The following is a 20,678-nucleotide window of genomic DNA, read 5'->3' on the forward strand; positions in this document are numbered from 1 at the left end:
GTTACGATCAGACGAGTTATCACCTAGTTTATTTACAATTTATAAAAACACTTCATATTTTTTGAGGCTACAGATCATGGTCAGACTTTTTGTTTTTTTTCTGTCGTCGATTTTTCGCGTTCGAGAGGATCTCGTAGGCTTCCTGAATTTCCATGAATTTTTCTTGCGCCTGGCGACGCTCCTCTTCTGTACCCTTGCACTTGTCAGGGTGGTTTTCTCGGGACAATTTGCGCCACCTGGTCGTGACTTCTGTCTGCGAAGCTGTATGAGCCAACCCGAGAACCTGCAACAACAAAAAAAGATTAGTTGTAAAGACGTTAGCAAAGTATAAAAAAAATAATAAAAAATCAATATTTTAAAAATATTATTCAAAAATCATTGAAATATAAAATTTCAGTTGTAATAAGGGTTATTTAGTCCATTTTCAGCCTTTGATAACCAGATTTGAGCATGAATGTATACATTGTCCATACTTTCGACACGACCTGACCGTTAAAAGCTAGTTAAAAGGTAGTTTTAGTACTTGTAGACCTACCAGACAAACTTCATTCGGTAGGGAATAAAAATCAGAGGTGATGCAGATTTATTAATACGAAGACATGCAGCTAATCATGTCGAAATTTTATGCTTTGGATACGAAGAAATTACTATCTAAACATTTTTATCCTCAAAATTTTACTTGAGTCAGGATCAATATCATATCGATGAAGTGACGAACTTTTCGAACAAAATTTCAAAAATTCTGCAGCTTTTCTCTACACCAAAAATCTCACGAACGACAATTTTCAGGAAAACTTTACGTCCACATCGATAATTAACTTAGACGACGTTGTCAGATAATATTTTTCAGATAGATATTCGTGGAAATCGAAATAATTGCATGAATTTGACCATATTTCACTAAAAAATATTGATTAAAATAATTTATTTATCGGCAGAAACTTCCGTATCAGGAATTCAACATAAGGTAAAAATAATACATTGGATTGAAGAATCTGAAAATTTAGAGGACAACACTTGAATATAATGAACTCTTGGTACGCAAAATTATGTTTTTTTACAAAAAGACTGAATATAAATGTTTGCATAAATAAAAGAGCTAAAGTAGAGCCCCAGAGTCGTCCATCTGCGGTAACCACGGCAAGTGCAAAAGCCTCCCCGCCAAAGTACCGTCTTTTTTCATATATAATATTATATATTCATTCGATCGCAGAATCAGCGACTCACAATATGCTTCATCTGTCGGGGGATTTTTTGATTTTTTGCGTACAATCAAGCGCACGTGCGTATAAAAATAATGCGGAATTTCGAGTGCTACTGGATTCTACCTGAACATCTACATATATACAAAAAGAGGGAGCGAGAGTCAGGCAGCGAAATATCTGAAATTAAGTCGAAAAATCTTTCGGTAGTAGGTAATGTAAGTATAAGCTCGAGGAGCTCGATGCCCTTGTGTATATGCCTTCAATCCCATTACTGCATGTATACAGACTACCCGTATCGGCGAGACGGAATCGATGTAATCATCGGTTTCTCACCTGTAAGCGCACTCGAGTACTATACTTAGGCATTTCCCTCTCCCTAGCCTACCTCCGAGCTACGTCATAAAAAACTTGTATATGTGTACATTTTATAAGAAAAGAAAAAAGGACGAGAAATTTTGATGCTGCACAAAGTGAAGAATACAAGAAAAAGGTCGACGAGCTGGCCGCTGAAAAGTATACCGCGTGTCGATGCGCTCATGGGAAAATACATTGAAATTAATCTCATGTAATTCGTGTAAAGGTGTAGTTTAGTAAGGGTTGTTGGCAATATATTAAAAATTCGGTCCCACTCAAAGATAACTGCTTAGCGCGATGATTTATGACATAAAATTATTTGAATGCTAGAAAACTCTGTATTATTATGTTGTCACGGACACTACTTTATGCGTGTAAATGTATAAGGTGCGAAAGGAGCATCCTTTCACGCAGCTATAACGTTGAAATGAAACTTGCACCGGAATGAATGAATATTTTTAAACAAAAATAAGGCAAATTTTTTGAAATGTCACTTCTTTTAAAGATAGAAAATTTTGACATAATTTATTTTTGCAATTTGTATGTGACAATGCCATGTATATTATTAATTTATTTGTGACTTGGATGAAACTGACATCAACAAATGTTAATTATTGTTTTATTCTGAAAAAGAGTGAGAATGCCGGAGTATTCAATTTTTCGAGCTTTGTTCGAATGAGTTGTGTTCGTGTTGAGTTCTCAAATGTTTTCGAGTATTCGTCCTTTTCGGGTATTTGAAATTTTTAAGCTGCGTTAAAGTGTATTTTTTTAAATACTCACGTTTTTATATGTGTATAGGATATCATGGAAATGAATGTATATTTTAATATCTTTAACTTCAATTGATCGTGGGTTTATAGAAAAATCGATGCTCATTTTTCAAATTTATTTATTAGCGTGGAAAACATTGTAAAGGTTTTACAGCTGCCAAACAAATATTCCATAAATCTTCGTTATCTAAATACCCGGTGATTATGTGACAGCAAAGAATTGGTATTCGGTATTGCGTCAATTCCCAGAAAGTCATCGATGCCCATCGCCGAAAAAATCTTCTTAATAATATCTCTCCCAGGTGCGCAGCACAAGCCCCATTAGTCCTTTTGGTAAGGTAATAACTATCATCCACTTGCGCGAACTCGACAAAGTCATTAAAATCCTCAAATGTGACGAGTTTTGCCGCCACTTCGGGTCGCAACATCATAAGGTCGTAGAGTGAAAGACTCGAAGTTATCATAGTCTTTCTCGCAACTCTCCTGAATCTTTCATCATCACAGCAATTTTCGTCAATATCCGTCGATCTTTTAAATAATCTCTTCGTAGCGAATAATTTCATGATCATTAAAACTTCGTCTCGGTTCAGTTTGTATCCTTTTTTTTCAAGACTCTCGACGGTGGTTAGCAGACGAGACGCTAGTCTTAATTTAAATGGAAAATAAATGAAGAGATCCTGTTGGTGAAATTTCTTGGCCAAGTGCATTAAGTAGGAATAATCGATCGACAGTTCTGCACCGCGATCCAAGAGTATATCGACGGTTTGCGGCAGGAGATGCGACACGGCCAATTTCAGCGGTGTCCAACCTAAATTATCCGGGGCATCAATCTGAACCTTGAGCTGGTTATCGTCAACGATTTGGAAGAACATTTCCGTCAAGTTATGAGATTTAGAGTGCAAACCCATGCAAATAATGTGCAGAGGAGTCAATCCACTTCTGTTGGCCAAATTCGGATCGGCGTTTCTTCTCAGCAGCAATCGGGTAGTCTGTTCAGTATAATTTTTGCTCATTAGAGCATAGTGTAGCGGCGAGTAACCGGTTTGTGACACAAGGCAATTGGGATCGTGGCCAAAATCGAGGAATTTCTCGACCATGTCAACACAGCCAAACATGCAGGCCATGTGGAAATGTGTGCTGCCCCACTCGCTGATGTAATTAACGTCGACTCGATGGTAGATTTTAAAAAGCTGACCAACTATTCTATAAAACTCATAGTTATAAAAATGTGTTAAATTTGGATCACATAATAGAAACGCATGATGCACTGGAGTGGTACGACAAGACGATAGCTTGCCGTCTTGGCCAATTTCGGGCTCGTCCCTGTAGCCGGTTTGGACCACAAACCTGATGAATCGTTCTCCAATTACATAACCATACCGATTTAAGGAAATGTAATTTATGGAATCTGAGAGAAGCAAATCTATTTTTTCTGGTTCAATAATGTCTCGGAGATCAGGAAGTTGGTCGTTCCAATTGTTGATTAAGTTGCGTAGTTTCTTGAGAAGTTTACCACGCTTTTTTTCGGAATCCCATTTAACTTTCTTTAGTAATATTTTCAATTTTTCCAAATTTGAGCGTTTGATAAGTTTAAAAAAGCAACCTATTTCTCGAATTATAGACAACATTTTGTACAATTAAACGATCTCAAACACTAACACTAATCATTTAAGATTAAAAGTGGCTTTTTAAAATCACTTGCTGCACTCGATGTGGTATTTTTTAGGCTGTTCGCGTTGCAGCTTCTTGACGTGCACTGATCATATACACTTACTATGGTCTATACTAGAGAGTAAAAAAAGCGTGGACAAAGTAAAAGTACATGTGCGAGCTATGTACAGTCGTTGGATTCGGTAATCGTTTGTAGGGGACACTCGTGTATATAACATAGGCGGCATAAATCAAGAGAGTGCACGACTAGGCATGAGTAACGCCTCTATTTTACTGGATGTAAACTTTCTAATCATTACTGAATTAAACGATTCCGATTTACATACTATTTGGGTTGACGATGAGTCGCGTGAACACGCACACATGCATTGGAGAGGCACACAGATGCTCGAAGTCAAAGAGACACTGCATTTATTTGAAACGAATCTTACTTTCATTAGCCTATTACTAATGACTTTATATACTTTATGAAGTGTTTAGAATTGGTAGTTATCGTAGTAGCAATGCGATGCCATATGTCGGGAAAATTAGAAAATTCCCAGAACACATGCACAGTTGGTGGCCTGGGTAAAGACAAGCATTTTTCGTGGTTTACGCCTGAATACAATTTTAACGTAACGAGGGAGCGAACTCGTGTCGAAAACATGTATGTAAAACGTAGTCAGCAGGCCAAACAGACGGCAGGATAACTCTTTCTCGAGTTCGCATGTACTAATGTAATAAAATTACGACTGAACGTGATTTGAGAAAAAAAAACTTACCTTATAGGCGTTTATTTCCCCACGAGGATCGGTAAAATCGATGATTTGTCTCCAGGTCGCCCAAAAGCCGTGGTGTCTCGCGTGCCGCCATGTTTCGTCCAAGCAAGTCTGCAATGACGCGGAAAATTCAAAAATTATTTCTTACCGAGGAGTTGAAGAGAGAAAAAGAAGAAAGCAGACTCACCTTGAGGTCAAGCCAAATGGGTGATCTTAGGAAATGCTTGATCGCCTCGGATACTTTGACTTCCTCGCCCAAGCTGTCGGTGAGCGTGGCGTTGAAGTAAAAGTAGCTGGTCCACATGGAGGAGTAAACCAGAGCAAAGGCGACGAAGACGACGACGCGTCTCATGGGCTTTTGCTTTGGTTTCTTCTCGAGACGCCACTTCTTGGAGAAGGTGTCGAAGGCCAAGGTCGCGGCCACGACCATCACGCCCAGCCAGAGGGTCTCGTCGCCGATGTAGTCGAGGGTCGGATAGAAGAGGTAGGCCACGAGCAAGCTCGCCCATATCGAGCCGCGCTCGCGACCGACGTTACCGACCAGCCAAGTTCCTTTTCAAATTCAAAAATGCAATCAATCATTGGACGAGCAGCACCATTAAATAGTCGATAATAAATATTGCACGGCCCGCGTTATCGCGAATTCGTGCTATGTAAAGCAAACAAGTATAAGTAATAAGTGCGCGTGAAGTTATTGTAATAGCTTTTCGTGGCTTTTTTTTCTTATCAGTTTCGTGAAAAAGCGTCAGAGCGGGTTACGAGTGTGCGTCGCGTGCATGTTTATATGTATTGCGTTCGTATAATACTTACCAAAGGCAACTGCGATAGGAGTCAAAATAATCAGCGGCCTGAAATTGATGCCGTAGATCTCGTCGCCGGGTATGGCCATGATGAACAACTGGCCGAAGAGGTAGGCCACGATGGTCGCACCGACGTAGCGCACCGAGGCAAAAGGTGGCTGCGAAAAGTACCCGACATGTCAATTTTTCTCTTTACATCGCTGTGTATTTTGTAATTCATTTTGCCGCTTCGAGCGGGTAAACAAAACTTGGTCGAGAGCCGATAATATAAGTGGCGATAATTATGCCGAAGTCTCGGCCAAGTACTCACCTTGTTGTAAAAGCGGACACGATATTTGAACCAATTGACGTACTCGGACTCGTCGTTGGCGTCGGCCACGTAGCTCGGCAGCCGATAAATGTCCCTGAGCCATCCGCAGCCGAAGTAGCCGCCGAGGGTGCAGAACCATATCAAGGCGTGATCGTCGCGCTCGAGGTAGAAGTGGTGGGCCCCGAAGACGCCGCCGAACAGCCACCAGAAGTAGGCCCAAAACAGACTCTTTTTCCTGTCGTCTTTTTGGCTCGGTTTGATCGTCCCCGAAGACGCCTTGGCTCCATTTGTCTTGCTGTCATTGCCGTTGTTTGCATCCTTGGTCCAGGACCAGCTGGACGCCGTCTTGTTATTGGAGTCGCCGCCGCCGCCGCCGCAGCCGTTCGTCCGCGACTGCTGCTTACTGTCAAAATTCATGCTCTTCTGCTCGCCCATATGTGCGCGCGTGCCTACGTAGACGGAGGCCGATGTGACTGAAGACGCGTGCGTTTCACGACACTGATCGCGCTTTACTGTGCCTGTATGCCCGTACTAACGCTCTGTACCTGCGCGACGATCGACCTAGCTCTCTTTTCTTTCTTTCTCTCTCTCTCTCTCTCTCTCTCTCTTTCCATGCGCAACCACACAGCTGAGCAACAGGTGTGCGCGTGTCAAAGCGCTACCGAAACTCTCAATTGTAAAAACAGCACTGGCTCCTACGTTCCAATGACTTTTGACTCCGATGCAATTGGCCTTTTATTCGGCAATTAAATTTTGCGCTATGCAACGAGCGAGGACGAGTCGAGCATCGCGAGCCTGTGTTTACGGAAAAAGCGCACCAACGACTAACTGACTGACTCGCGCAGCAGTGCAGGAGTGGAGCGTGTGCGCGCAGCGAGAAGGATATAACGGTACCGGTGAACTCTGTATACAGATATATTATGATGCACACCGCGGAGCCACAGCACCGATGCCCTCCTTTTCGAGACGTCGCCTTTGTTTTGCTTCACGACTCGATGCCGGCCTGTACTCGAATAACCTCGGCCCTCGTCGCGTACTTGGCACGATATATTCACCATCCTTGCTCCGAAATTACGATTTACTTGCGTTTCGAAAACAATTGATTTTTCCCAATCGATGTTTCGGTACGTTTACTCGAACCAATCCTGATAAAACACGTAAGTGCATTACGGAACGGTACATTGCCATTGAAACGTTGATGCGATATATAACGTCATACAAACAATTTTCGATGGTAATGTAGAAACCTGCTCTCTACTTTATTTTAATACACGTGAAATGCATAATTTTTATTTGATTTCTTAAAATAACGTAGAAAATCCTAGAATAAAAATTAAAACTAATTTTACTCAATTTATTTAATAGAATGAAAATCTCACCATTATCTGTATATGACACACCCAAAAGTGGCGTATCAAATACTTTAGTTATCTGAAATTAAAAATCAAAAAGTTATTTTCAATTATTTTATATATTTCTATTGATTAATTTTAATTTTTCTAAAAATTGAAACTCGGGTCTCAATCTCGATATAAAATATCCACAAGTAAGAAGGAATTCTTTGGATATAGTCTGACATCTTGAACAAGTACGATTTACACAAATTAAAAAAATATTGAAATGAAGGTAGGTCTTGACCCGAGATAAATCTTTCCTTTTATGCAAATAACTTTTGAACGACAATTCCGCAAATAAAAATGAAGAATAACCCACGAGTATAGAATTCAATTTCCATAAAATACTTCTTCGGTTGAAAAATGCATTCTCTCTCCTTTTAAATTTCGCGCTTTTCAAAACTGTCAACTAAGAGCGCTGTTAGCCGTTAGATGCGCACGCAAAGCGAAACCAACATAACCCGGCATTTCAGCCATCGTCATTCGTGATCTTTGGCGCGGCTGATGCGACCATTTTACTTTCGTTGTTACGACGTATATAACGAGCAGTATTGAGCGTAGTTGCCGGACACGTTCTTTCATCAAATACTTTTCACGTATAATATTAATATAATATTTCGTAAAACAAGAAAGGTGTTTCAACAAAGCTTTCAAAATGTTTGGTTATGGAAAAGGAGAAGCCTGCGTCAGAGCAGCAGCAGCCTCGTAAATCTCATCGTGAATGGAGAAGACTCGTTAAAAAATTACGGCGCCAACGTTTGCGACGAAAAGCAGCAAAGCTCCGCGACCAAGAGTCAGAACAATTAGACCTCGTTCTTCAGCGAGATCCCAAATACATTGAGTGGAAGAAACAACAGGCTGAACAACAATTGAAGCTTGAAGAGGAACAACGTGCCGAACACGAAAGACTTGAAAAAGTTTGGTTAGAAACCGAGGTAAATATTCTAATGGCCTACAATGTTTATCTTTTATCCGACATTTTTCTATAGACATGTGACTGACTCATTGTTTTGTTCTTATAGAAAAAAGCGCAAGAAGATTGGGAGATAATTCAAGCTCGTAAAGTCAAGGCCCGAGAAGAGCAGAGAGCTCAACAAGAATTATTGCTCAAAGAATACGAAGAAATGCAGGACACTCATAGAAAAAAGAAAGACGCGGAGCGTCGGCGACGAGATGAGCAGAAAAAGTCCTATGACCGTATGAAAAAAGATTTTGATGCATACATAGATGATGGATCAAGGACTCCTAGCAAATTGCGCACCATTACTGAGACTCAACCAGGCAAGGAAATCTGCCCATTTTTCAACAAAACTGGAGCATGCAGATATGGTGACATTTGCTCTAGGAACCATCAAAGACCAGGTTTGAGCACTGTTATTTTGGTGCCAAACTTTTACACCCACTACTCGTTAGAAAGGCACGAGTATGATCCTGATTCAAGATTGGAATATGATCACAGAGAATCTCGCGGACATTTTAGAGATTTTTATTTCGACGTCGTACCAGAGCTTGAAAAATTTGGCAAAATCAAGACCTTACAGTACTGCAAGAATACTGAGCATCATCTAAGAGGAAACTTATATGTTGAATACATGAGTGAGCGTGAAGCTGCAAGAGCTTTACGTGGATTGAAAGGTCGTTGGTATGCTGGACGCCAACTGCATTGTGAATTTGTCAACTTGAAATCATGGAGAGGAGCCATTTGTGGAATGATGCACTGTCCTAAAGGTAGTGCCTGCAATTTTTTGCATACATTCAGAAATCCCACGGAAGATTATGGTGTCAAGAGCCCACCTTTATGGCAAAAACGACAAGAAATGTTTGCTGATGGAGCAAGAGGAGGTGGCAGCAGCTCTCGTAGAGGTGGTTTCAACTCAAGCAGGTATAATTTGACTAATTATCTTCGTAGCATAAAAATTTTGCTTGCAACCTGATATATTAATGGATTATCACAAGGAATTCGATTTTTTTCTCTTGCCACTCAATAATTATCCATAAGACTTGAAACAATGAGTGAAGTGATATTTGCTCATTAACAGTCTCACAAATGATTACAGCATTACATTTTTCAAAACTTTTACAGTCAAAATCTTTTTTCATTCAGAATTAAGTATGGAATGTGTTTAGTTATTGCTAAAGGCATTATCTGAAAGTATCAATTACAATTAGAATGGTGAAGATATCACAAATTTTACAGATCAATGTTTGCAATCAATTTTGATCCATTATGCTCTTTCTTCCTCTTATGTTGCTTGAAATATCCTTGCTGTTGCTGACACAGTTATTAGTTATTAGTAAGTTTAAAAGGAAAGCAACAGAAATGCTAACTGAATGCAGTTTATAATTGTTTGAAATGCATTCTAATGGTTAGCATGGAAGACGATTTGTGTAAGTTCTTAGTGTTCAGATACTCCAGGTGTAGTTTCCAACTCATAGTAGATATGCCTTTATCTTAGAGATTTTGTTTCATTTGCCTGCAAACAAAACTCCTGACAGGATGCAGATAACAGAAGATTTTGGTATTTAAGTATTCTACTCAGGATATAGTACAAAAAGAACATTAGATAACCAGTACTCAGATATTGAAAAGATTTTACAGATTTGCAATATTACAGATTCAATTGAAAAACTTACTGAGTTTTTCATCATCAAAATATAGAATTGTTCATACTTGAGAAATAATCAGTACGTTATTATGAAAGATTAGCAGAATTTAATTTTAATCGAGAAATCAGTAATATGCACTAATACTAAATTCTAAGGGTCAGTAAGGCATATTACAATTATTAAATAATTTGACTTGAATGATAGAAAAAAATTTCTGAAATTATCAGAATAACTGCAAAAGTGTATGATAGCAAATTTCGATTGAATTATAGTAATTAAATTTTTAAAAGGGCCTACATTAGGGTAAGTTACAAATGTACCTTTAAAGCAAAATTTTCATTTTCTATCAACTTTTCAAGGAAACAAAAATCATAAGTATTACATTTTATTTTATAAATCACTGTAATACTCATTTTACCATTTTACTTTTCAATAAACTTTCCTTGCAATGTACATAGAAACTAGAAAATAGATCATTTTAAAATATGGCAAGTGCAGTAGGCCCTTAATTTTTGATTTTCATGTGCATTACGGTTTTGGTTAAAATAAAAAATATAATTTTACTCTGCTTTCTGCGTAATAAACATGTTCAACAATTTTTGTATCTTGGTAAATACAATAAAAGCTCTGTAAAATATAAATTTAAATGGAAAGTATACAATTAATATGACTCTAGCTAATATATTCTTTATTTGATTTATAGGAGAGGTTGGGAAGATCATGATAATGGTCAAAACAGAAGAGATTGGAGATGGTCTGAATCTCCTGAACGCGATGGACGAGGAAGAATGAATCAAAGAATGAATCATAGGAATTTCAACAATCGAGGTGGTGGTCGTGGCTTTGACAATCGTGGAGGCAACAACTTTGATCGAAGAGATAACAGAGGTTTTTACGCTAGCAATAGAAGACCTAGACAGTTTGATAACAGAGGAGGTGGCAGATATGAAGATGATGGATATAGAAAGTATGATTTATTGCAATAATTTCTTTAAATATCTCTAATTTCATGAATCAATAATATATTAATCATTAATTTTTATTTCTATAGTAATTTCAACAACAAATCCAGAAGGAGGCGAAGCAGGTCCAGGTCTCGATCTCGCTCTCATAGTCGTTCTGTGTCCAGATCACGATCCCGTTCTCCACGATCCCGTACTCCACGCTCCAGATCTCGTTCGGCGTCTCGTTCCAGAACCCCTGTTTCTCGATCTCCTTCGAGATCCCGATCCAGGTCTAGATCTCGCTCTCGCAGCCCATTGAACCCAGACGCCATGATCGAAGTTGATGTTTATAATGCGAGTAAATCAAGAGATGCTGGCTCTGATAGAGAAAGCCGATCGCCATCCAGAGAACGTAAATCAAGGCGTCCACCCTCACCTAGACCTTCATCTAGAAATTCCAAGGTACCTTTTGGAATTTGAAAAAATATCATTAATAAAACAAGTATCAAAAACGTAAATTTTTCATTTAATTTGTAGAATTCAAGGAAACCGCCTCAACCTCCACAACCTCCAACTAAATGGGATACAGGTAAACGCGATCCTTCAGAGACAAGAAGCCATTCACGCTCTAGGTCAGTTTCTCCTCCTCCTCATTTTAAAGAAAAGATGGATATGGACAAAAGTTCGCATCATGAGCAAATGCCACGAGAACAAGGTCGACGTAGTGGTAGCGGCGGTGCCCACCATAGTTCAAAAGGTGGTGGCCACTCTTCTAAAAGTTCAAAGCAGGAATATGAGTGGGATACAACAGATTCGGATCGCGATTAATTTTATGTACAATTATTATGTAACTATTTAGTCTTAGTCATAAATATTACAAAGTTTTCTTTTTAAAAAGAAATATTTAAGTATACAGAATGCTCTATTACATTTTCATGATGAATTTAATGTAAGTGAACGTTAATTAAGGAGGCTCTTTATAAAGAAAAAAAAGCATTGGTAATAAAATTTATAGAAAAAGATTTGTAAAAACTTTAAACTTGACGAAAGAAAAAAAATCGTAAGCCAGGGACGAAATTATCTCGTCTTCATTGTATAATTCCAATAATTCACAGCTTGAATTATTGATTTTTCAATGGCCATGCGCTGCTGGCGTAAGCGTATCTGATCCCGCGCTCACTGTAGAACAACTTCCAGAAGAGCCTCCTTAAATAATCTTATCTAGGATCTTCGTGTCTTTGGTTTTAATTACTAGCGTATTATCTTCTAATTTGTACTAAAGCTATGCGCGTTCTTCGCCTGAATTGATAAGCTATCAAACTCAGATAGCCGTGCGTATTTAAACAAAAGTGGACAGCGTTATTCATTAGACGCATTGAAAGTTTGTAACTATTCATATAAGTAAATGTACAACAACGGATGCATTCGTATTGATAATCGAAGTAACAGTGCAAAGCATACATAATGTCAACAAAAGAAATTACGGTTTTTTTAATTGTGCTGCAAGTTGGTGTATTAATTGAAGGCTTTGGCTTTCGCGGATTGCATTATGATGGAATCGAAGAACCTGAATGGGTTGGCGTGCGCAGAGCGGATGATAAATGGGTTGAACAACCGATCGATCACTTCAATAACCGCGATAATCGAACTTGGCTTATGGTATGTTTGTAATCAAATGTTATTTCTATAAACGAATAAAACTTGCCTAAAATGAATTATAAAATTTCTTTATTTATTACGAAAACTTCATACTTGACCTGACAGAGATATTTTGAAGAAAGCAAATTTTTTAATGGATCTGGACCAATATTGATCATGTTGGGAGGAGAGTGGGAAATAAATCAGGGTTTTTTGCATGCTGGTCTAATGTATGACATTGCAGAGCAACATTCGGCTCTCATGTTTTACACCGAACACCGTTATTACGGACAAAGTAGACCAACCGAGTAAATAATTACTTTTTTTTTATTGGGTTTAAAATAGTGGAAAATAAAAAATTTTGATTCTGGCTAAAGGGACATGAGCACGGATAATTTGCAGTACCTAAGCGTCGATCAAGCATTAGAGGACGTTGCACATTTTATAAATATAAAGAAAAAAGAAAAAGATTTGCCAGACGCCAAAGTCATCGTTTTTGGTGGCTCCTATGCAGGTAACATGGCTGCCTGGATAAGAATAAAGTATCCTCACTTGATACAGGTAATGTGGGCTCATTATTGTTTTTAAAAATATTTTTTTATCGCGCATATTTTGCTACGTCACACGTTGATCCTAATCGAGTGCGGAAAAAAGATAAATTCTTAGACTTTAATCTCCAGACAATCTTGTATTGTTGATAAACATTGCCACAAAACTGGGTCATGTTTAAATTCTTTCTCATGTGCCTAAAGATAAATTTTACGCATAAAAAATTATTGATTGCTTAGGGAGCCGTATCGAGCAGTGCCCCAGTGAGAGCTAAAACTGATTTTTACGGTAATTATTGTTAAGCCCAACATAAATTTACGCAGTTGTAATTAATAGCGTTCAATTTCAAACAGAGTATTACGAGATTATAACCAAATCGATCGAAAAGAACAATGCCAGCTGCGTCGAGAGTATTAAAGAAGCGATCGATAAGACGGAGCAACTGTTAAAATATCCAGAAGGATTTACAAAGCTCAAGACGACCTTTAAGTAAGCAATACCGTTATGACAAAAAATACGATAAATTATGATTGTGCTGTCTTCACTTACAGTCTTTGCGATGAACTGAGCATTAATTCGACGAAGGACATCGCTTTTTTCATGAGTAACGTGACTGAAGTACGTTGAATTGCATGTATAGGTACTCATGATTATTCTTAGACTCTTATTTAATTTTTTCGATTTAGTTATTCGCGTCAAAAGTCCAGTACAACCGAGTCGTGAATGGAACGAGCTCGATAGACAACATCTGCAAAACCATGGGCAACTCCAGCATTTCAGATCCTGTAGAACGCTTGGCCAAATTAATCGGTTCGGGCTCGGACTGCCAAAAGTACAATTACTCGGAATACATCGAAAAGTTGCAAAGCCCGGATTGGGGAAACAGCACAATGAGTAATGAGCTTGTTTTTATGCATTCGAGGCAGGTAGCGCGCAAATTCGATAACCCATATTATTGTCGTTATCAGTGAGGCAGTGGATCTATCAGACCTGCACGGAATTCGGCTACTTCCAGACGACCGACTCGGCCAAATCAGTATTTGGCAAAATCTGCGACCTCGACTTTTACGCCGACATGTGCACCGATATTTACGGCCCTTAGTGAGTACTATATAATCCCGTATGTAGCCAACGACGCGAATCCGACACAAATTAACGTCGAAACATTTTTTAATCTGCAGCTTCAAGAGAAATCTGGTCGAGCGTGGCGTTAATCGAACGAACATCGTTTACGGCTCGGATGTGCCGGATGTGACGAACGTCATTTTTGTCAATGGAAACGTCGACCCTTGGCACAGTCTCGGGGTCCTTGAGGATCTCAATGATGCGTCACCGGCGTTCCTTATCGACGGTAATTAAAATTATGGTAATTAAAAGACGCCAAGTTAATTTTTGCTCGGTTTTTTTGCAGGATCTTCGCACTGTCAGGATTTGAATCCCGATAACATGGATGCAGATCCAGAGGACTTGCTTGAAACAAGGAGTAAAATTAAAACAATCGTTTCTTCATGGCTTAATAGTACTGATTATTCATCTAATTGTCGTAGTCTATGATTACAATTGATCGTTTGTAAATAAAGTAGATTTATGTAGGTGTAAAATTTTTGTTGCATATGGTGCAGAAACATTTTGCGCCAAGAAAAACAATTTCCATCCAAACGTTTTCTCTTACAGGCTAAAAACAATATGTTCAAGAGGAATAAATGAAATTTTGTACATTGAACGGAGAGTTCGAAAGGAGATGACGCAGCACTGCCTTTTTCTACTCGTGCGTTGCACATTTGTAACATGAAAATATCATGGTGAGTGTGTGTATAACTACGTGATGATTAAATGACCCACAATACTTTGCGTGAAGAGTAATGTCAATAATGTGGCAAATAATTCCCTGCTATGAAGTTATATGATATCTAAACTGCACCGTGGTGTGTATGCGTATCCATAATCGCGATCGATGCTGCGGTTCTCTTCCTATTCTCTTGTCCCTCCTCACTTGTATCTCTTTCATTCGTTGTAATGACGCTACGATAGCATATAATATTTGAGACGGCAGTCATCAATCGACCTCGAGTTTCCTGAAGGAACCACAAATTCCATGCATGGTGGATTCGCCAGTCGATACGGTCGAGCAATTGAATCCCTGCTTGAGAGCGGATACGGCGCCTTCTCGGGCCTTTTCCGAGTACAACTCGGGTCTCACGCGCATTTTGTCGTGGCTCAGAAGCGTCATTCTGAGGCTCATGAGTTCCTCGCGCCAGGCATCTGTAAAGCACGAAGCGAGTTTAGAACAAACTGGTATCCCGCCGTCGTCCAAGTACGTATCGAGCCTTACTGATCATCTCCTTCATCGGTATTGTGCCACCGTACTCCTTGGGCAGCATACTGCAGTCCATGCCTTTCTCTTTGGCGTCGTCGAGGCTCGTGTAGATGGTCACGCGGCTGCGAATCTTTTCCGAGATCAGCGACATGCCGAAGTCCAGGGCGAACTTGAGCGACGGGTGCACGTTGATGGCGTGCACCTCTTTGTGACGCATCGGCAAGGTGCGCTGAGAGAGACGAGAAAAAGTTGAAATTATGGTTGAGCAATCCAAAAAAAAAGGAAAAAAAAGAAAAAGAAGCCGAGTCGTGTCCGCGTATTGCGCAACGGCAAAGTACGCGACCTTGGCAGTACTGCTCACCTCGCCGTTCTTGACGATGCGCACGGCCTCCTTCGGAGTGAAGAGGGTCAGATGCGGGAAGCTAACTCCGGCTCCGTCGGCAAAGTGCACGAATCCGCGCACTTGGCTCTCCTCGTCCTCCATGAGCGCCTCGTAAGTCAGCCCGTGAATCTTGCACATGTCGGCGTTGGTGTATTTGTACGGATCGAAGACACCTGCGAGAAGAGAGAAACAAAAAACAAACACACACGCACACGCACACATACGTAACACACGATAATTTTTTGTTGTCGCTCTAACTTATTACAAAGTTGGCAAGCGAAAAAGTGCGAGATGAGTGGAAAGCGTCCGAGCTAGGAAAATGAGAGAGATTGATGATTTTATTCGATCGCGAAAGGTGAGGACTTTTTTTCTAACTCGGAACTTGATGAATCGTCGCGATCGGTAATTTGCAAAACAACATTGTATATGAGACCGATCGATGATTTATGAGGTGAATCGGCAAGTTGGCTAGTTTATTTGTTTACCGGGTCTGGCGACGATGACGCGACGTCCTTTGGGATCTCTTCCTGGCACGGCAAATATGTAGCTGTATCGTGGGGCAAGGCACGTGTTATACGTTACAATTAATTACGATCTTTGTACAAAGGAAAAATAATAATCGTCGCGAGGCTTACCCCAGAGCCAGCAGTTCCTCCATGTTTTTTTCCTTCACGTCGAGATTGTGAAAAGCGGGCTGGTAGACTTGGCGCAGGAGGAGGTAACGCTCGATCGCCTCTTGGGCCATTGGTACGTTGAACTTTTTGCAACGCAAAAATCTCAGAAGAAATCTCGCATCTGAGTAATAAAAAAGACAATCGGTGGATTAAAATTAGCTGACTGTAATTTCACATAACAATATCCCTGGTAGAAATGCTCAAAGCCGGAAAACGTTCGTTTAAAATATTTTAAAATACATGATCATAAATAAATCTGTTTTGGCGATTTTTCTGTTATAATTATTTTGCAAATATTAAATGGATTTTAAATGACGTAAAAATGAAAATTTAACTATTTCAAAAAATGTAGACCAGTTTTCAAACACTTTAAATGAAATAATACCAATAGATGGTGAGTACCTTCAACTATAAAATTGCAAGTGAAAAAGTAAAAATATTGATTCAAGTACGATTTCGCGAAATGGACGCAGTAATACTTCGCGGAAGTTAGTTAGTTTTGCGGTGTTTCCGAAAACAAGTGAAAATAATAAAATTTCAGTTTATAGTAAAAAACTGCGGTAATTAAAAAAACCGTCTATGAAATGTTGAGTGTTTCCATCAAGGACGAGGAAGAAAATAATGCGGGAGCATACCCATGCGGCTGTTCTCAACGCGAGGGTTGAGCTTGAGCCAGCTGCGCAGCTGCTCGAGGGCCTGGTCGCGAGTGTTCTTGTCCTCGCGCAGCTCGTCCTTGGCCATCTTCTGGGTCTCCTCCGACAGCTGACAGTCGTAGTCGTCCTCCGGTGTAACCCACTCGCCGCTCATGATGATGAATCTTTCGAATAAAACGAGAACGAGAATGGAAAGGGGCTATGATATAATACCGAGATATTCGCTCGTGTGTGTACCGGAGACCTACATAATTACGTGTGCAGCTGACCCAGTGCAGCGCGAGCCAGTGCACACAATAATGCGCATACGTATGGTGTATACTCGCGGCGATCTATTCGCGTCTCTTTCTCTCTCTCTCTCTCTCTCTCGATTCCGATTGCGAATATAATGTAATAACCATTATGGCTATGCCGTAATAGCGGCTGGAGCATTATATAGCATAAATATATATTATTACGTCAGCGTGACTGCAACTGCACAGTGAGTCTCGGGGAGAGTATAGCAGTAGTAGTGGTATTGCTTTTTGGGGCCTCGTGTGCGCTCGCGCGCCGTTAAATGACATAAGAGGCCCCGCGAGCGAATTGTACACCGTGTCGAGAGTCCGTGGCACATGCATACACACACAGACACTCGCATGCACATGCACACAGAGCAAAGCAAATGTGCAGCAGTATGTAGCCGAGTGTTGAAAGAACTTTCTCTCTCTCGCTCTCCTCAGCTGCGAGCCGAGCCTGTGTGTAGTTGCTACTACTACCTTATGTAATCGACATTTTTCGCCGTTGCTCTATAGAACGCGCGCGTTAACTACGTATTTTATTCAACGCTTATTCACCTAGATAATCGTTTGTTTCGTTAGTACAGGCGATTTTTATGCGTCGATTGTCAAATTTTTTTTTCTCTCTCTCTTTCTTCTTATCCGAACGAACTTTATAGTTGCGCAAATTTTCAGCATTTTCATCGCTGGAAGTCGCTTGCGGTCTGTGGCTGTTGGAAATTTAATCGATCGGCGGCATAAACGGCTAATCGCGATGCGCTGCCACCAATGTTTGTTTTATACTTTTGCCGTTGCGAAAGAGACTAGGAACTTTTGGCTTTTATAATTGCGTCTTATAAAATGAAGACGTTTTCGCCGAGAAAACGTCAATTCTCGCGTTACATTATCTCATTGCGAGCCGGGCTTCTTGTGACAGAGAAAATAACGTCGCCACGTAATCGCGGAATGGAAAAAAATGAGAAAATAAAGACGAAGCGAGAAAACCTGCAGCCCTTGATCCAGTGACCCGTTTCGAAATACTCGAGACGCCGCCGACGAAGAGAGCGAGAGCTGGGGAATTTATAATAGCGATCGCGCCGGGGCATATAATTCTGTGCATTGTCCCGATACACCCAAGGCAAAGTTCTCGGTAGCAAAACTGCACTGCATTGCGATACATGGACTTTGCGAGAGGGAGAGAAAAAAGGATCGACGACAAAAAGTGCACTTGGACGAAAAGACTTCCTGATAGAAAGTCTCTCAGACTCGACTTGGCTACGCACACGTGCTTTGGCAATATGCCGCCTATATGCGCATACGCACACAGGCCGCCGCCGCCGATTGCTCCAGCTTCTCATTATATATAGAATAACTCGACGTGTATTACGTCGTCTACGCGCGCACATGCCTTTTACCCGTCCCGATCACAGCACGCCGAGAGAGAGAGACGCGAATCGCCCATTATAAGTATATGCGTGCGCGCGTGCATGCCATAACGCATAATACGCGTTGATCCGCGCGCGCGGCTCGTGTATAATCTTCAAATATTTTCCAGCGATCTTGCGCAATTGCGGACTCGTGGGAGATCGGCATGGCGCGTGGCCGATTTTCGACCGATCTCGTGCTCGACCGATCGCGCGTCTCGAGTTTCGGAAGAAATTATGAGCACACTTGCTTGCGCACACGTACGGGTACGTACGTCTTTGACGCGACACACACACTCACACAGCTGCACACCTGCGACTTTGCGTAACTCTAAAATTCACGGAAAAAAGTGCGCACGAGTGACTAATTTTCCACTTTGTCGTTTATATTCCGATGCACACAGGCTGAGGCGATTTTTTGTCCGATTCATTATGCGGCGAACTCGTCTTGGCTTCGAAAACGATGAAGACTCGAGCTGCGCGACGCGCAAAGTAGAGGAAAAAGAAGAAGCACGATGCACAAACGCGTTTTATATATATTGTGTATATATCCGAGCGAGGATGCGTTCAAGGCCGTCGAGTGCGCATCCAGTAAATACTGCAGGACGTCGCTCTCTTTATCTCTTTCTTTCTTATACTCTTCCTCGCTTTTCCTTGCCCTTCGGCCGGTTCACTTGTACAAATCGAGCACTTTTTTTCTATACAAGTACACACTGCGATAGCACTAAGATATTTTTTTTGTTGGAAGTCGATTTTATAAAATGAAACAGTAACATACCAAAAAAGTTGGTCCCGTAGGAGTGACGAAAACAAAGCAATAACAATCGTCTGCGACAATGCGTCGATCGAGCTAGCACGAGACGTTTGAAACGACTGACCCCTTGGCGCCGAAGCCAGTGGACTTTTATAATCTCGGTGCCTGCGCGCGTTGTGTTGGCTGCGCGCCTTGTCTACTGCAGCGAAGCGACGACGTCTCGGCTTTTGCCTACCTGGGCAGCTCCTCGCGCGATCTCGTTCGCGACTCTCCCTCTTTCGCGCGCGCCACACACAAAACTCGCCGCCGCCGCCACCGCCACGGCGCAGTCGAGTGCATTATGCGCTATGCTCTCGCTCTCTTTCTCTCTCTTTCGCCTTTTCGCTCCTCCGTTTCTCGGGGCCTCTATGGATTATGTTATACTTGTACTTACACTTTCGCAGAGGAGAAGGAACGCATCTATCCACATGCGCTGCACACTCTTAATGCGCGCTCTTGAATCCACGTTGTACACGACTCCCTTCTACTCGCGACGGTGCACTCTATGCAGCATCGACGCGATCAATGCGTTTTTTTTTTTTTTTTTGACAAATTTTTCAATCCATGTCGTTGGTTTCTTATTTTCTTCTCGCTCGACGCTCGTATGCATAAATTTGAAAAATGCCAGCCGAGCTTGACCCTGACGTCACTCGTTACGATCGAAGAAGGACGGACTATAAGATACAAATATATGCAAGCACTGGCACGGATCATCTTTTCTCGACGTCGACTGACGCTTTGATTAGCACAAGAAAATCGGCCCGAGTCTTTCCAACTGTCCAACGCGCGGCCAATTTTCTATAAGCTAATATCTGTAGCGGTCGATTTCAACACACCCGGACGGTATTGTTATTGCCAATTTACGCAACAAATCGCGAGTGCAATAAAAAAGAAAAAAAAATAGAGAGAAAAAGAAAAAAAGAAAAATAATAAGAGCCAATGGGTCCTATTAGTCGGGGTGAGGGTAATGTAATTCAATGGTCATGCTAATGATTCACGCAAAGCTGGCCATTACGAGAGAGAGAGCCGGCTTACGGACTCGCTGCGCGTTTAATGCGAGGACTTCGGCCATATCATCGACTTTCGTAATTGCGCCTATATCCTCCTATCTCTTCTTCTGATATAATTAAAAAGTCTCGAAGGCTCATTGTGTACTTTCGCATATCACACACTTGCACGCA

The 20,678-nt window shown here is 40.9% G+C and overlaps 4 protein-coding genes across 4 annotated transcripts; 2 read left to right on the plus strand and 2 right to left on the minus strand.

The window, feature by feature from the left end:
* Positions 1-46: 46 nt before the first annotated feature.
* On the minus strand, positions 47-6,652 carry LOC106651703 (dnaJ homolog subfamily C member 22). Its single transcript, XM_014370347.2, has 5 exons — positions 5,869-6,652; positions 5,569-5,716; positions 4,946-5,310; positions 4,762-4,869; positions 47-283 (listed from the first exon to the last, which is right to left on the minus strand). The coding sequence occupies exons 1-5, from the start codon at positions 6,301-6,303 to the stop codon at positions 68-70; spliced, it is 1,272 nt and encodes a 423-aa protein (XP_014225833.1). The 5' UTR covers positions 6,304-6,652; the 3' UTR covers positions 47-67.
* A 1,100-nt stretch (positions 6,653-7,752) lies between these two features.
* LOC106651636 (U2 small nuclear ribonucleoprotein auxiliary factor 35 kDa subunit-related protein 2) lies at positions 7,753-12,256 on the plus strand. The gene is made up of 5 exons (XM_014370251.2): positions 7,753-8,197; positions 8,285-9,144; positions 10,573-10,836; positions 10,921-11,275; positions 11,351-12,256. Exons 1-5 carry the CDS (start codon positions 7,928-7,930, stop codon positions 11,639-11,641), a joined length of 2,040 nt encoding a protein of 679 aa, XP_014225737.1. The 5' UTR covers positions 7,753-7,927; the 3' UTR covers positions 11,642-12,256.
* A 6-nt stretch (positions 12,257-12,262) lies between these two features.
* Positions 12,263-14,797, plus strand: LOC106651637 (putative serine protease K12H4.7). Its single transcript, XM_014370252.2, has 10 exons — positions 12,263-12,472; positions 12,578-12,759; positions 12,829-13,012; positions 13,240-13,288; positions 13,354-13,489; positions 13,552-13,618; positions 13,687-13,894; positions 13,969-14,101; positions 14,182-14,351; positions 14,412-14,797. The coding sequence occupies exons 1-10, from the start codon at positions 12,278-12,280 to the stop codon at positions 14,552-14,554; spliced, it is 1,467 nt and encodes a 488-aa protein (XP_014225738.1). The 5' UTR covers positions 12,263-12,277; the 3' UTR covers positions 14,555-14,797.
* Positions 14,798-15,007: 210 nt separating this feature from the next.
* Positions 15,008-19,697, minus strand: LOC106651638 (alpha-tocopherol transfer protein-like). Its single transcript, XM_014370253.2, has 7 exons — positions 19,483-19,697; positions 17,009-17,190; positions 16,335-16,494; positions 16,185-16,246; positions 15,679-15,872; positions 15,333-15,546; positions 15,008-15,262 (listed from the first exon to the last, which is right to left on the minus strand). The coding sequence occupies exons 2-7, from the start codon at positions 17,178-17,180 to the stop codon at positions 15,057-15,059; spliced, it is 1,008 nt and encodes a 335-aa protein (XP_014225739.1). The 5' UTR covers positions 17,181-17,190; positions 19,483-19,697; the 3' UTR covers positions 15,008-15,056.
* Between the last annotated feature and the right edge of the window lie 981 nt (positions 19,698-20,678).

Source organism: Trichogramma pretiosum, unplaced genomic scaffold (assembly GCF_000599845.2).
Source record: "Trichogramma pretiosum strain Unisexual culture from Peru unplaced genomic scaffold, Tpre_2.0 scaffold76, whole genome shotgun sequence".
NCBI classification, from domain to species: domain Eukaryota; kingdom Metazoa; phylum Arthropoda; class Insecta; order Hymenoptera; family Trichogrammatidae; genus Trichogramma; species Trichogramma pretiosum.

Excerpts from the sequence above, each read along its gene's own strand:
- LOC106651703 (XM_014370347.2), bottom strand. The coding sequence starts at position 6,303 with ATGGGCGAGCAGAAGAGCATGAATTTTGACAGTAAGCAGCAGTCGCGG. Across the intron at positions 5,311-5,568 it reads TCCTATCGCAGTTGCCTTTG|GAACTTGGCTGGTCGGTAAC; the intron begins GTAAGTATTATA and ends GAATTTGAAAAG. Across the intron at positions 284-4,761 it reads GGGAAATAAACGCCTATAAG|GTTCTCGGGTTGGCTCATAC; the intron begins GTAAGTTTTTTT and ends TTGTTGTTGCAG.
- LOC106651636 (XM_014370251.2), top strand. The coding sequence starts at position 7,928 with ATGGAAAAGGAGAAGCCTGCGTCAGAGCAGCAGCAGCCTCGTAAATCT. Across the intron at positions 8,198-8,284 it reads AAGTTTGGTTAGAAACCGAG|AAAAAAGCGCAAGAAGATTG; the intron begins GTAAATATTCTA and ends TTGTTCTTATAG. Across the intron at positions 10,837-10,920 it reads GAAGATGATGGATATAGAAA|TAATTTCAACAACAAATCCA; the intron begins GTATGATTTATT and ends TTATTTCTATAG.
- LOC106651637 (XM_014370252.2), top strand. The coding sequence starts at position 12,278 with ATGTCAACAAAAGAAATTACGGTTTTTTTAATTGTGCTGCAAGTTGGT. Across the intron at positions 12,760-12,828 it reads GGACAAAGTAGACCAACCGA|GGACATGAGCACGGATAATT; the intron begins GTAAATAATTAC and ends TTCTGGCTAAAG. Across the intron at positions 13,490-13,551 it reads AAGCTCAAGACGACCTTTAA|TCTTTGCGATGAACTGAGCA; the intron begins GTAAGCAATACC and ends CTTCACTTACAG.
- LOC106651638 (XM_014370253.2), bottom strand. The coding sequence starts at position 17,180 with ATGAGCGGCGAGTGGGTTACACCGGAGGACGACTACGACTGTCAGCTG. Across the intron at positions 16,495-17,008 it reads CGTTGAGAACAGCCGCATGG|ATGCGAGATTTCTTCTGAGA; the intron begins GTATGCTCCCGC and ends TTTATTACTCAG. Across the intron at positions 15,547-15,678 it reads GCATCGTCAAGAACGGCGAG|CGCACCTTGCCGATGCGTCA; the intron begins GTGAGCAGTACT and ends CGTCTCTCTCAG.